This window comes from Somniosus microcephalus, unplaced genomic scaffold (assembly GCF_052327205.1).
Source record: "Somniosus microcephalus isolate GS21.2 unplaced genomic scaffold, FLI_Smic_1.0 unresolved_chr4, whole genome shotgun sequence".
Classification (NCBI taxonomy): domain Eukaryota; kingdom Metazoa; phylum Chordata; class Chondrichthyes; order Squaliformes; family Somniosidae; genus Somniosus; species Somniosus microcephalus.
In genome coordinates this window covers 51210345-51225645 of record NW_028225182.1, presented here as the reverse complement: position 1 = coordinate 51225645, position 15301 = coordinate 51210345, and the positions used below count along the sequence as shown (strand labels likewise).

Genomic DNA, 15301 nt, shown 5'->3' with positions numbered 1-15301 from the left:
TGTTTTGGGAGTCTCGTATCGGGCATGCGGACAATGTGACCCGTCCATCGGAGCTGATCGAGCGTGGTCAAAGCTTCGATGCTGGGGATGTTGGCCTGAGCGAGAACACTGACGTTGGTGCGCCTATCCTGCCAATGGATTTGCAGGATCTTGCGGAGGCAGCGTTGGTGGTACCTCTCCAGTGCTTTGAGGTGCCTGCTGTACATAGTCCATGTCTCTGAGGCATACAGCAGGGCAGCTATCACTGCTGCTCTGTCGACCATGATCTTAGTGCTGGGTTTGAGGTCCTGGTCTTCAAACACTCTCTTCCTCAGGCGACCGAAGGCTGCACTGGCACACTGAAGGCGGTGTTGGACTTCGTCGTCGACATCTGCCCTTGTTGATAGTCGGCCCCCGAGGTATGGAAAGTGGTCCACGTTGTCCAAGGCCTTGTCGTGGATTTTGATAATCGGGTGGCAGTACTGTATGGCGGGGGCAGGTTGGTAGAGGACCTTTGTCTTACAGATGTTTAGTGTAAGGCCCGTGCTCTCGTACGCTTCGGTGAAGGTGTTGACGATACATAGTTATATACATATTGAACAAACAGACTCACTGCTTGGGGCTCGGGCCAGCAAGCAGGGGTGACCCTAGCTGATTTACCCCCTTCCCTTTGCAAGTGTCGGGGTTGGTGAGGTCCCGTGGTGCTACGTTGGATGAAATGAGGTCGAGGGGAATTTCCTGACGAGCGGAGTGGTGCGGCACTGTTGCGGTGGGGCCGGGAATCTTCCAGCTGCGTTGGCGAATCAGCAAACGGTTGCTGTCCCGCAAGCCCCACGGCCCAGCCCCGCCAGTTCGTTGGATCAGCTTCGCTCCGTCTCCGGGGCAGGGTGCTCTCCGCTACCCTCGGCGCGGGCTGTATTGCCAGTCCGTCGCCCGCAAAGGATCGTCGTGCAGACGAAGAAGCTGGGAAGGAATAGCAGGACGAGAGATCCCGCCAGGATGAAGCCACCTGCGGTCATAAAGGAGGTGGTGTAACTTCCCGTCTGGTCCGCCAGAAACCCTGAGTGGAGGGAGGCAAGACAGAGTCACATAAAGTCACCAAACTCACTGCTTAGTCTTTCCCGCTGTGCCAGTTTCTAACTCCCCGCACACGCCCTGTCCTTCGTGTCACTGGGGTATGTTTTCACTTAAAATGGCCACCCTTCATGGGTGAGCCTAGAAAGTGAGTGTTGGTGGGCTATTGAACTACAGGGGGCATCGCAACCAAGCCTAATCCTGGCCTTGCCTGACGCCCATAGTAGTGTAGTGTCAGCCGTCGCTCAGTGGGCAGCACTCTCTCACCTCCAACTCAGAGGGTCGTGGGTTCATGTCCCACTCCAGAGACTTGAGCACAAAAATCTAAGCTGGCACTCCAGTGCAGTACTGAGGGAGCGCCGCACTGTCGGAGGGGCAGTACTGAGGGAGTGCCGCACTGTCGGAGGGGCAGTACTGAGGGGGTGCCGCACTGTCGGAGGGGCAGTACTGAGGGAGCGCCGCACTGTCAGAGGGGCAGTACTGAGGGAGCGCCGCACTGTCGGAGGGTCAGTACTGAGGGAGCGCCGCACCGTCGGAGGGTCAGTACTGAGGGAGCGCCGCACTGTCGGAGGGTCAGTACTGAGGGAGCGCCGCACTGTCGGAGGGGCAGTACTGAGGGAGCGCCGCACTGTCGGAGGGGCAGTACTGAGGGAGCACCGCACTGTCGGAGGGGCAGTACTGAGGGAGCGCCGCACTGTCGGAGGGGCAGTACTGAGGGAGCGCTGCACTGTCGGAGTGGCAGTACTGAGGGAGCGCCGCACTGTCGGAGGGGCAGTACTGAGGGAGCGCTGCACTGTCGGAGGGGCAGTAGTAAGGGAGTGCCGCAATGTCGGAGAGCCAGTACTGAGGGAGCGCCGCACTGTTGGAGGGGCAGTACTGAGGGAATTTAATATTCTTTAATTTAAAGGAAGTAAAGGGAGTAAATTAAGGGTAGGACATGGCAGGGCAGCTCGGCAGCGTGGAATGCTCCTCCTATGCTATGTGGGAAGTCATTCGGTGTCCAGGGCGAACACATGTGCAGGAAGTGTCTCCAGCTGCAGCTACTCGAAATCCGCGTATCAGAGCTGGAGCTGTGGCTGGAGTCACTGTGGAGCATCTGCGAAGCTGAGATCTTCGTGGATAGCACGTTTAACGAGCTGGTCACACCGCAGATAGAGTGCACAGGCAGACAGGGAATGGGTGACTGCCAGACAGAGTAAAAGAACTAGGAAGGTAGTGCAGGAGGCCCCTGGGTCCATCTCCCTCTCCAACAGATTTTCCGTTTTGGATACTGCTGGGGGAGATGGTTTCTCAGTGACATCCTTGACCCTGGCACCAGGGAGGCAACATACCATCCTGGAGTCACGTCTATGGCCACAGAAACGTCTATCTGCACAGGAGGGGAGGAAAAAGAGTGGGAGAGCAATAGTGATAGGGGATTCTATCGTAAGGGGAACAGATAGACGTTTCTGTGGCCGTAGGCGTGACTCCAGGATGGTATGTTGCCTCCCTGGTGCCAGGGTCAAGGATGTCACTGAACAGCTGCAGGGCATTCTGAAGGGGGAGGGTGAACAGTCAGAGGTCGTGGTTCACATTGGTACCAACGACATGGGTAGAAAGAGGGATGAGGTCCTGCAACAAGAATTTAGGGAGCTAGGTAGCAGATTAAAAAGCAGGACCTCAAAGGTTGTAATCTCTGGATTACTCCCGGTGCCATGTGCTAGTGAGTACAGGAATGGGAGGATAGAGCAGATGAATGCGTGGCTAAAGAGTTGGTGCAGGAGGAAGGGCTTTATTTTCCTGGATCACTGGGTCCGCTTCTGGGGAAGGTGGGACCTGTAAAAGTCGGACGGGTTGCACCTGAACCGGAATGGGACCAACATCCTTGCGGGGAGGTTTGCTAGTACTGTTGGGGGCGGGGGGGGGGGGCGTTTAAACTAACTTGGCAGGGGGGTGGGATACGGAGTGGAGCTATAGTAGGGGGTGATGCACAGCCAAATATAGAGGAAAAAACAAGTCAGCCTGGAAGGCAGAGCAAATACGTAATGGCACAAGGGAGTATGGCAAGGCTGGATGGATTTTATTTTAATGCAAGGAGTCTTGCGAATAAGGTGGATGAACTGAAGGTGTTGATGAACACATGGGAGTATGATATTGTTGCTATCACAGAGACATGGTTGAGGGAGGGGCAGGACTGGCAGCTCAATATTCCGGGGTATAGAATCTTCAGGCGAGACAGAGGGGGGTGTAAAGGAGGAGGGGGTGTCGCAATATTAATCAAGGAGTCAATTACTGCTATAAGGAGGGATGATATCTTAGCAGGTTCCTCTAATGAGGCCATATGGGTAGAACTTAAAAACAAAAAGGGGGCAAGCACTTTGCTGGGAATGTACTATAGGCCCCCAAACATTCATCTCAGAGAAATGTGCAAATAATAGGGTAATAATAGTGGGGGATTTCAACTTCCCCAATATTAACTGGGATAGTCAGAGTGTGAAAGGCTTAGAGGGTGCAGAATTCTTAAAGTGCATCCAGGAGAGCTTTTTGAGCCAGCATGTAGAAAGTCCTACAAGAGAGGGGGCGGTACTGGACCTAATTCTAGGGAATATAGCCGGGCAAGTGGTAGAAGTGTCAGTAGAAGAGCATTTTGGTGACAGTGACCATAATTCGGTGAGATTTAAGGTAGTCATGGAAAAGGACAAAGATGGACCGGAAATAAAGGTTCTAAATTGGGGAAAGGCCGATTTTAATATGATAAGGCAGGATCTGGCCAAAGTGGACTGGGATCAGCTACTTGTAGGAAAACCCACATCAGAGCAGTGGGAGTCTTTCAGAAAGGAAATAGAGAGAGTACAATGCCAACATGTTCCCATAAAGGTCAAGGATGGGACTAACAATCCCAGGGAACCCTGGATGTCAAGGGATATACAAGAATGGATTAGGAAAAAAAGGGAGGCTTTTGGCAGAAACAAAGGACTAAAAACAGTGGAAGCCCTAGAGGAGTATAGAAAGTGCAGGGGGGTACTTAAAAAAGAAATTAGGAGAGCGAAGAGGGGGCATGAAAAAACATTGGCAGGCAAAATAAAGGAAAATCCCAAGGTGTTTTATAAGTATACTAGCTGGGGGTGCCCGGCGGTGCCGAGGCTTTTTTGAGGGCATGTTGTTGTTGGAAGAGAGAGAGGGAATATTTTGCATCTGTGTTCACTATGGAGAAGGACAATGTAGGCATAGAAATCAGGCAGGAGGATTGTGATATACTTGAACAAATTAGTATTGAGAGGGAGGAGGTACTAACAGTTTTAGCAGGCTTAAAAGTGGATAAATCCCCAGGCCCAGACGAGATGTATCCCAGGCTGCTGTGTGAGGCAAGGGAGGAGATTGCAGGGGCTCTGACACAAATTTTCAGAACCTCTCTGGCCACAGGGGATGTGCCAGAGGACCGGAGGACAGATAACGTAGTAGCATTATTCAAGAACGGTAGTAGGGATAAACCAGGGAATTACAGGCCAGTGAGCCTAACATCAGTGGTAGGGAAATTATTGGAAAAAATTCTGAGGGACAGAATTAGTCTCCACTTGGAGAGGCAAGGATTAATCAAGGATTGTCAGCATGGCTTTGTCAGGGGGAGATCATGTCTAACCAATTTGATTTAATTTTTCGAGGTGGTGACTAGGTGTGTGGATGAGGGTAGTGTAGTTGATGTAGTCTACATGGACTTCAGTAAGGCTTTTGACAAAGTCCCGCATGGGAGACTGGTCAAGAAGGTAAGAGCCCATGGGATCCAGGGCAATTTGGCACATTGGATCCAAAATTGGCTTAGTGGCAGGAGGCAGAGGGTGATGGTCGAAGGTTGTTTTTGTGACTGGAAGCTTGTGTCCAGTGGTATACCGCAGGGATCGGTGCTGGGTCCCTTGCTGTTTGTAGTGTACATTAATGATTTAGATATGAATGTAGGAGGTATGATCAGTAAGTTTGCAGATGACACAAAAATTGGTGGAGTGGTAAATAGCGAGGAGGGAAGCCTCAGGCTACAGGATGATATAGACGGGTTGGTCAGATGGACAGAACAGTGGCAAATGGAATTTAACCCTGAAAAGTGTGAGGTGATGCATTTTGGGAAGACTAACAAGGCAAGGGAATACAAAATGAATAGTAGGACCCTAGGAAGGACAGAGGATCAGAGGGACCTTGGTGTGCATGTACTTAGATCCCTGAAGGCAGCAGGACAGGTAGATAAGGTGGTTAAAAAGGCTTATGGGATACTTGCCTTCATTAGCCGAGGCATAGAATATAAGAGCAGGGAGGTTATGATGGAGCTGTACAAAATGCTAGTTAGGCCACAGCTGGAATACTGTGTGCAGTTCTGGTCGCCACACTATAGGAAGGATGTGACTGCATTGGAGAGGGTGCAGAGGAGATTCACCAGGATGTTACCTGGGCTGGAGCGCTTCAGCAATGAAGAGAGACTGGACAGGCTGGGGTTGTTTTCCTTAGAACAGAGAAGGCTGAGGGGGGACCTGATTGAGGTGTACATAATTATGAGGGGCATAGATAGGGTAGATAGAAAGGAACTTTTCCCCTTAGTAGAGGGGTCAATAATCAGGGGGCATAGATTCAAGGTAAGGGGCAGGAGGGTTAGAGGGGATTTGAGGAAAAACTTTTTCACTCAGAGGGTGGTTGGAATCTGGACCTCACTGCCTGAATGGGTGGTAGAGGCAGGAACCCTCACAACATTCAAGAAGCATTTAGATGAGCACTTGAAACGCCATAGCATACAAGTCTATGAACCAAGTGCTGGAAAATGGGATTAGAATAGACAGGGCTTGATGGCCGGCGCGGACACGATGGGCCAAAGGGCCTCTTTCTGTGCTGTATAACTATGACTATGACTCTATGGAGCGCCGCACTGTTGGAGGAGTAGTACTGAGGGAGCGCCGCACTGTCAGGAAGGCGGTACTGAGGGAGCGCCGCACTGTGGGAGAGGCAGTACTGAGGCAGCGCGGCACTGTGGGAGGGGCAGTACTGAGCGAGCGTCGCACTGTCGGAGGGGCAGTACTGAGGGAGCGCCGCACTGTGGGAGGGGCAGTACTGAGGGAGCGCCGCACTGTCGGAGGGGCAGTACTGAGGGAGTGCTGCACTGTCAGAGGGGCAGTACTGAGGGAGCACCGCACTATGGGAGGGGCAGTACTGAGGGAGCGCCGCACTGTCGGAGGGGCAGTACTGAGGGAGCGCCGCACTGTGGGAGGGGCAGTACTGAGGGAGTGCTGCACTGTGGGAGGGGCAGTACTGAGGGAGCGCCGCACTGTGGGAGGGGCAGTACTGAGGGAGCGCCGCACTGTCGGAGGGGCAGTACTGAGGGAGCGCCGCACTGTGGGAGGGGCAGTACTGAGGGAGCGCCGCACTGTCGGAGGGGCAGTACTGAGGGAGCGCCGCACTGTGGGAGGGGCAGTACTGAGGGAGTGCTGCACTGTCGGAGGGGCCGTCTTTCGGATGAGATGTTAAACCGAGGCCCCATCTGCTCTCTCAGGTGGACATAAACAATCCCAAGGCACTATTTCGCAGAAGACCAGGGGAGTTCTCCCCGGTGTCCTGGGGCCAATATTTATCCTTCAACCAACATCACTAAAACAGATGATCGGGTCATTATCACATTGCTGTTTGTGGGAGCTTGCTGTGCGCAAATTGGCTGCCGCGTTTCCTACATTACAACAGTGACTACACTTCAAAAAGTACATTGACTGTGAGGCGCTTTGGGACGTCCTGAGGTCCTGAAAGGCACTGTAGAAATGCAAAGCTTTCTTTTCCACAGCACACAGTTTCCACAAAGTGCCACTGGACAGAGAACAAGGGCAGGGATCCCAGCTCCTGGAATGGAGGAGGCTGAGGGGAGACCTAATTGAGGTGTATAAAATCATGGGTGCCTGGATAGAGTGGATAGGAAGGGCCCATTTCCCTTAGCAGAGAGGTCAATAACCAGGGGTCACAGATTTAAAGTAATTGGTCGAAGGATTAGAGGGGAGTTGAGGAGAGGGTGGTGGGGGTCTGGAACTCAGTGCCTGAAAGGGTGGTAGAGGCAGAAACCCTCGTCACATTTAAAAAGTACTTGGATATGCTCTTGAAGTGCCGGAACCTACAGGGCTACGGACCGAGAGCTGGAAAGCGGGATTAGGATGGAGAGCTCCTTTTCAGTCAGTACAGACATGATGGGCCGAATGGCCTCCCTCTGTGCTGTAAATTTCTACGATTTCTATGAAGTCATGCTAAGCCTTTATAAATCACTGGCTAGGCCTCAGCTGGAGTATTGTGTCCAATTCTGGGCACCGCACTTTAGGAAGGATGTCAAGGCCTTGGAGAGGGTGCATAGATTCACCAGAACAGTACCAGGGGATGAGGGACTTCAGTTAATGTGGAGAGACTGGAGAAACTGGGATTGTTCTCCTTAGAGCAGAGAAGGTCAAGGGGAGATTTAATAGAGGCGTTCAAAATCATCAGGGATTTTAATAGAGTAAATAAGGAGAAACTGTTTCCAGTGGCAGGAGGGTCGGTAACCAGAGGACACAGATTGAAGATAATCGGCAAAATAACCAGAGGGGAGGTGAGGAGATTTTTTTTACGCAGTGAGTTGTTGTGATCTGGAACGCGCTGCCTGAAAGGGCAGTGGAAGCAGATTCAATAGTGACTTTCAAAAGGGAATTGGATAAATACTTGAAAAGGAAAACATTTGCAGGGCTGTGGGGAAAGAGCAGGGGGGAGTGGGACTAATTGGAGAGCTCTTGACACCGAGCCACATGAGGAGGTATTAGGACAGGTGACCAAAAGCTTGGTCAAAGAGGTCGGTTTTAAGGAGCATCTTAAAGGAGGGGAGAGAGAGGCGGAGAGGTTTAGGGAGGGAATTCCAGAGCTCGGGGCCCAGGCAGCTGAAGGCACGGCCGCCAATGGCGGAGCGATTAAAATCGGGATGCGCAAGAGGCCAGAATTGGAGGAGCGCAGAGATCTGGGAGGGTCGTAAGGCTGGAGGAGGTTACAGAGATAGAGAGGGGTGAGGCCATGAATTTGAAAACAAGGATGAGAAGTTTAAAATCGAGGCGTTGCTTAACTGGGAGCACAGGGGTGATGGGTGAACGGGACTTGGTGCGAGTTAGGACACGGGCAGCCGAGTTTTGGATGACCTCAAGTTTACGTAGGGTAGAACGTGGGAGGCTGGCCAGGAGTGCGTTGGAATAGTCAAGTCTAGAGGTAACAAAGGCATGGATGAGGGTTTCAGCAGCAGATGAGGGAGTGACGGGTTATGGGGTACGGGCGGGGAAGAGCCCAAGATCAGCCATGATCTTAATGAATGGCGGAGCAGGCTCGAGGGGCTGAGTGGCCTATTCCTGCTCCTATTTCTTATGTTATGAGCTGAAGCAAGGGCGGAGACAGGCGATGTTACGGAGGTGGAAGTAGGCGGTCTCGGTGATGGCGCGGATATAGGGTTGGAAGCTCATCTCAGGGTCAAGGTTGTGAACAGTCTGGTTCATCTCAGACAGTTGCCAGGGAGAGGGATGGAGTTGGTGGCTAGGGAACGGAGTTTGTGGCAGGGACCGAAGACAGTGGCTTCAAGTCAACACTGCCACAGAGGATGAAAAAAAGAGCAGGGGGGAAGAAAACACCAAAGAAGACCATTTTTTACCTGATAGGGGAGGCCCAAGTAATCCACCAATACTCAGGAACATCAGAAAGAGCCCGGTTGCACTGAGAATCCGGCCAATTCCTACGATATCTGGGAGAGTGGAGAAGAAGAGCGGGGCAAGGCCTCCAGCACAGAAGCCGTAAAAGAGACCGAACCCCATGAGACTGGAATACGTCTGCCCTCCAGGAATGAGGAAAAGGCTGAGTCCGGTGAGAACACTCCAGAGGAATAACATGTGGATTGTCCGGATCAGCTTGAGATCAGCCAGCCAGCCAGAGAACAGGCGAGCGACAGTGTCAGAGATGGCGGTGACAGACAGCAGGAAGGCAGCCTCATAATCGCTCAATCCAAGGTTCTTTCCATGAGCCACCAGGTGGACGTAGGGGACAAAGTAGCCTGTGGTCATCAGAGTCGCTGCGAAAGTGTACACCATAAAGCCACGGTGCAGGAAAAGGGTCAAATCAAAGGCAGAGGTCACTTTGCCCCAACACTCAGCGCCTTTCTTTCCATCATCGGGATGTCCGCTTGAAGCAACAAGAAGGTCCTCTTGGAGCCCGATGGGTCTGAGCAGGGCCGCACAGACACAGAGGTTCAACATCATTGCGGACAGGATCTGGAGGGCCCCACGCCAACCATACTCATCGATCAGGAGCTGAAACAGCGGAGAGAAAAAGAACGACGCCACCCCCACTCCGGTAAACGCCAAACCGGTAGCCAGGGCTCTGCGTCTCTTGAAGTATCTGGCGATCATGGCCATGGTGGGGGTGAAGACCAAAGCCCAACCAAAACCTGGAGAGCAAAACAAGGAACAGTGAAGTATGTTTTCTCAATTAGTGTGTGGCCATTTCATAGTCTTCTACTCTACCTCACCAGGATCTCAAAACTGGAACTCCTCACCTTCTTCAGTCTTCCCGTTCTTGTACAATCTATGGGCATTTAAAATCCAAGCTTAGCCTCACGTATTCACTGCTTTCCAATCTATTCCATCTTCTCTCCTACTTTTCAAAAGGGAATTGGATAAATACTTGAGAAGGAAACATTTTGCAGGGCTGTGGGGAAAGAGCGGGGGGGGGGGGGGGGAGTGGGTCTAATTGGAGAGCTCTTTCAAAGAGCTGGCACAGGCACGATGGGCCGAATGGCCACCTTCTGTGCTGTAATAGTCTATGATCAAATGTCAGGTGATCAAATGTCATGTGACCTCCAGGAGTACATCCAATCAGAGTTGGTAGCCCTAGGAAACAGCGGTTTCCCGAGCGGATCTGCACGAGCCCCTAATCATTGCTGAAGTTGCATGGGTGGGTGGACAAGTGTTGGGGACAGGGTTGGGTTCGTCTGTGATGGCACTTCAGAGTTGGATAGCCAAGCATCACTTAATATCGAGGCTTCATATGAAAAATGGCCACTTGGGCAAGGAAGTGGAGGAATACACTGCCTGTGGAGCCCCTACCCCAGTGAGGGAGTCATTTTCTGCAGGGGGGCGGGGGGGAGATACTTGGAGAGAGATGGACCAGCCACATAAATACTGTGGCTACAAGAGCAGGTCAGAGGCTGGGTATTCTGCGGCGAGTGTCTCACCTCCTGACTCCCCAAAGCCTTTCCACCATCTACAAGGCACAAGTCAGGAGTGTGATGGAATACTCTCCACTTGCCTGGATGAGTGCAGCTTCAACAACACTCAAGAAGCTCGACACCATCCATGACAAAGCAGCCCGCTTGATCGGCACCCCATCCACCACCTTAAACATTCACTCCCTCCACCACTGGCGTACCGTGTCTGCAGTGTGCACCATCTACAAGATGCACTGCAGCAACTCACCAAGGCTTCTTCGGCAGCACCTCCCAAACCCGCAACCTCAACCACCTAGAAGGACAAGGGCAGCAGGCGCATGGGAACACCACCACCTCCAAGTTCCCCTCCAAGTTACACGCCATCCTGACCTGGAAGTATATCAGCCGATTCTTCATCGTCGCTGGGAACTCCCTCCCAGTGGGAGCACCTTCACCACACGGACTGCAGCGGTTCAAGAAGGCGGCTTCTCGAGGGCAATTAGTGATGGGCAATAAATGCCAGCGACGCCAACATCCCATGAATTAATAAAAAAAGCCCACAGCCCATGCCCCAGGATGGACAATTCCCAAAGAGGCCCTGGTGCATCTCTCTTGGTTTGAACGAGGCCTATTGTTGATGCTGAGGGTTTGCGTGCGATCGCAGGACTGACAGAGCGCTCAGAGAGCAGAAATAAACCCAAATGAAGAGATCGAAAAGGCGGCCTTATATGAAAATCATTGCACTGACCTGTCAGGAGTCCGATGGAGAGGTACATGTGCAGAAGACTCTGTCCGAACGAGGCTGTGAGCATCCCCAGAGAGGCTAAAACCCCACCGACCATCACCACCGGGCGGGCTCCATAGTGCTTCCCAAATACACTCCCCACCGGACCTGCCAATGCAAACAAAGTGAGAACACTGGTCGAAAAGCTCGCGGACAGGTATAAAAGATAATGAATAGGGCTAATGGAACGTTGGCCTTTATCTCAAGGGGTCGGGAATACAAAGGGGAGGAAGGGATGCTTCAGTTTATATAAAGCTCTGGTCAGACCCCACCTGGAGTGACTGGGTTCAGTCCTGGGCCCCGCCCCTCAGGAAGGATATCTCGGCCTTGGAGGGGGAGCAGCGCAGATTCACCAGAACGATACCCGGGGCTAAAAGGGTTAAATTCCGAGGCCAGGTTGCACAGACTGGGCTTGTGTTCCCTCGAGTTTAGAAGATTAAGGGGTGATCTAATCGAGGTGTTGAAGATGATTAAAGGAGTTGATCGGGTGGAGAGAGAGAAACTATTTCCTCTGGTGGGGGGAGTCCAGAACAAGGGGGCAGAACCTTAAAATTAGAGCCAGGCCGTTCAGGGGTGATGTCAGGAAGCACTTCTTCACACAAAGGGGGGTGGAAATCTGGAACTTTCTCCCCCAAAAGGCTGTTGAGGCTGGGGGTCAATTGGAAATTTCAAAACTGAGACTGATAGATTTTTGTTGGGTAAGATTATTAAGGGTTACGGAACCAAGGCGGGTCGATGGAGTTAAGATACAGATCAGCCCTGAGCTCATTGAATGTCCGAACAGGCTCGAGGGGCTGAATGGTCTCCTCCTGTTCCGATGTTCCAACTGCTGTTAAATCAACAATTGGAAAAAATAACACAGTCGATCATTGGGAACAGAGCTGAGGAAACGTCTATGATGAAAACCCAGGAAGTGACAGTCAACGGGGTTTGGGAAAGACCAGATCCCAGGGATCGGTGCTGGGTGATGTACTGAGTGGAGTGTCCCAGGGATCGGTGCTGGGTGATGTACTGAGTGGAGTGTCCCAGGGATCGGTGCTGGGGAGATGTACTGAGTGGAGTGTCCGAGGGATCGGTGCTGGGTGATGTACTGAGTGGAGTGTCCCAGGGATCGGTGCTGGGTGATGTACTGAGTGGAGTGTCCCAGGGATCGGTGCTGGGTGATGTACTGAGTGGAGTGTCCCTGGGATCAGTGCTGGGTGATGTACTGAGTGGAGTGTCCCAGGGATCGGTGATGGGTGATGTACTGAGTGGAGTGTCCCAGGGATCGGTGCTGGGTGATGTACTGAGTGGAGTGTCCCAGGGATCGGTGCTGGGTGATGTACTGAGTGGGGTGTCCCAGGGATCGGTGCTGGGTGATGTACTGAGTGGAGTGTCCCAGGGATCGGTGCTGGTAGATGTACTGAGTGGAGTGTCCCAGGGATCGGTGCTGGGTGATGTACTGAGTGGAGTGTCCCTGGGATCAGTGCTGGGTGATGTACTGAGTGGAGTGTCCCGGGGATCGGTGCTGGGTGATGTACTGAGTGGAGTGTCCCAGGGATCGGTGCTGGGTGATGTACTGAGTGGAGTGTCCCAGGGATCGGTGCTGGTAGATGTACTGAGTGGAGTGTCCCAGGGATTGGTGCTGGGTGATGTACGGAGTGGAGTGTCCCAGGGATCGGTGCTGGGTGATGTACAGAGTGGAGTGTCCCAGGGATCGGTGCTGGGTGATGTACTGAGTGGGGTGTCCCAGGGATCGGTGCTGGGTGATGTACTGAGTGGAGTGTCCCAGGGATCGGTGCTGGTAGATGTACTGAGTGGAGTGTCCCAGGGATCGGTGCTGGGTGATGTACTGAGTGGAGTGTCCCAGGGATCGGTGCTGGGTGATGTACGGAGTGGAGTGTCCCAGGGATCGGTGCTGGGTGATGTACAGAGTGGAGTGTCCCAGGGATCGGTGCTGGGTGATGTACAGAGTGGAGTGTCCCAGGGCTCGAGGGGCTGAATGGCCTCCTCCTATTCCTATCTATGCCTCTGGCCACACTGATTGGGCCATTCACTCACTGGCCCACTTGGGAGGAGATGTACTTAAAAAATTAAGTAACTTTGGAGAACATCAAAATAGGAAACGGGACTAACTCGCAAACTGTTGCATTGCCATAGCGATGGAAGTGATCCAGGAGACACGGCTGGACGACTCCTGGAAGTATAGGGTGAAGTGGAAGAAGAAGACCCCAAAAGATCGGGTGACGCCGACCAACAGGCAGTTATTCAAGAAGCCGGCCAGGACGACCATCCAACCCCATCCCCCGTCTGGCTGTTCGCTGAAGACAGGCTCGGCCATCGCTGGCCACGGTGGGATCTGCGGAGACAACACAACGCTGAAAAGGTTAACGGGGTGTGGGATCCATTCCTCCCCACCTCCCCCACAGTAAAAATTGGACTATGAAATATAAAAACCCAGAACTGCAGAGCCCGCAAAAAGGGCTCGGCAATAAAGGGTTAATTCAAGCATTGCAGCCGAAACTACGACTGGATCGCAGACAATCTAAAATACGGATGCTTCTGAACAAGAACATTCACATATTCATTTACCTTCAGGGGTTACATTGTTAAGGAAGACCATGGCCCCCGAATAACTAGTATCAGTACAGGCCGAGACAATGGGCCGGGCCTTGAACCATTTGAATACGAATGCGAACAGAAACCAACACTTCGCATATCTAGTCACCTTGGGAATGTTGCATTGTCAGAAAGTTATCTCTAATCAATGGACAATACGAGGGACAATTCACACATTTTGATACGGCCATCGTGTGCATAGGAGGGGCCAGGATATATATATATTTTTTTTAATTCGTTTTTTTATGGGAACAGGGCATCGCTGGCAATGCCAGCATTTATTGCCCATCCCTAGTTGCCCTTGAGAAGGTGGTGGTGAGCCACCTTCTTGAACCGCTGCAGTCCGTGTGGTGAAGGTGCTCCCACAGTGCTGTTAGGGAGGGAGTTCCAGGATTTTGACCCAGCGATGATGAAGGATTGGCGATATACTTCTAAGTCAGGATGGTGTGTGAATAATAAATTGCAGGACAACGGAGTATTACAGTTTAAACTCTTTTAATGAAGCATCAGGTCTGTAAGCTTTCTCAATCAAACAGCAGCACGTGTGGACAAGATGGAGTCAGGACCCCTGGGTCATCTAAACAATAGCAGTCCTTACAGATGCCTGCGGGCCAATGACAATTCAACATGCAAATGTTACAGTGGTATTCCCATGCGCCAGCTGCCCTTGTCCTTCTAGGTGGAAGAGGTCGCGGGTTTGGGAGGTGCTGCCGAAGAAGCCTTGGCGAGTTGCTGCAGTGCATCTTGTAGATGGTACACACTGCAGCCACGGTGCGCCGGTGGTGGAGGGAGTGAATGTTTAAGGTGGTGGATGGGGTGCCAATCAAGTGGGCTGCTTTGTCCTGGATGGTGTTGAGCTTCTTGAGTGTTGTTGGAGCTGCACTCATCCAGGCAAGTGGAGAGTGTTCTATCACACTCCTTACTTGTGCCTTGTAGATGGTGGAAGGGCTTTGGGGAGTCAGGAGGTGAGACACTCGCCATAGAATACCCAGCCTCTGACCTGCTCTTGTTACCATAGTATTTATGTGGCTGGTCCAGTTAGGTTTCTGGCCAATGGTGACCCCCAGGATGTTGATAGTGGGGGATTCGGCGATGGTAATGCCGTTGAATGTCAAGGGGGGGTGTTTCAAGATAGCAAGTTGGTTTTGGTTTTAAGTAAAAGATCACTTCGAAGACAGTGGGGTGGGAAGCCAACGGTAGAACAGAAAGATTCGGGCCTACAATCAACTCCAAGAGACAGCTGATGGGGAGTGGGGAATGTATGTTTCAGTCAAATCATAGAGGGGGCTTTTTTGATTGAGTCTGAGTAAGTTTGTGAGTTTCAGTCAGATCATAATAACAGCTTTGTGATTGAGTTTGGGTAACTTTATATTTAACAGTCAAATCGCGGACGTGTTTAACTGTGTCATATTGTGTGGATGCAAGTGACCCTTGCGTAGGGGTTTGTATTTTGGGGTTGTTAGCCTGATATAAATCGTAGGGATTTATACTGGGGAAGTGAAATAAAGAGTAGATTTGCCTTTCTAAATCTAGGCTTTATTAACCTTAAAAACCCAGCAGCACATCTTCAACACCCAGTCCCAACCAAGGCTGTAGAGAACTGAATTTAAGATGGCCACCACAAATCACATGACATCAACTACCAATGAGTTTACAGCATATATCTCAAG

General features: G+C 51.9%; 1 protein-coding gene across 1 annotated transcript; it reads right to left on the bottom strand.

Annotated features, from left to right (window-relative positions):
- Positions 1-204: 204 nt before the first annotated feature.
- Positions 205-13371, bottom strand: LOC147091082 (monocarboxylate transporter 13-like). The gene is made up of 4 exons (XM_085977145.1): positions 13149-13371; positions 10998-11141; positions 8702-9490; positions 205-1039 (listed from the first exon to the last, which is right to left on the bottom strand). Exons 1-4 carry the CDS (start codon positions 13351-13353, stop codon positions 840-842), a joined length of 1338 nt encoding a protein of 445 aa, XP_085833271.1. The 5' UTR covers positions 13354-13371; the 3' UTR covers positions 205-839.
- Between the last annotated feature and the right edge of the window lie 1930 nt (positions 13372-15301).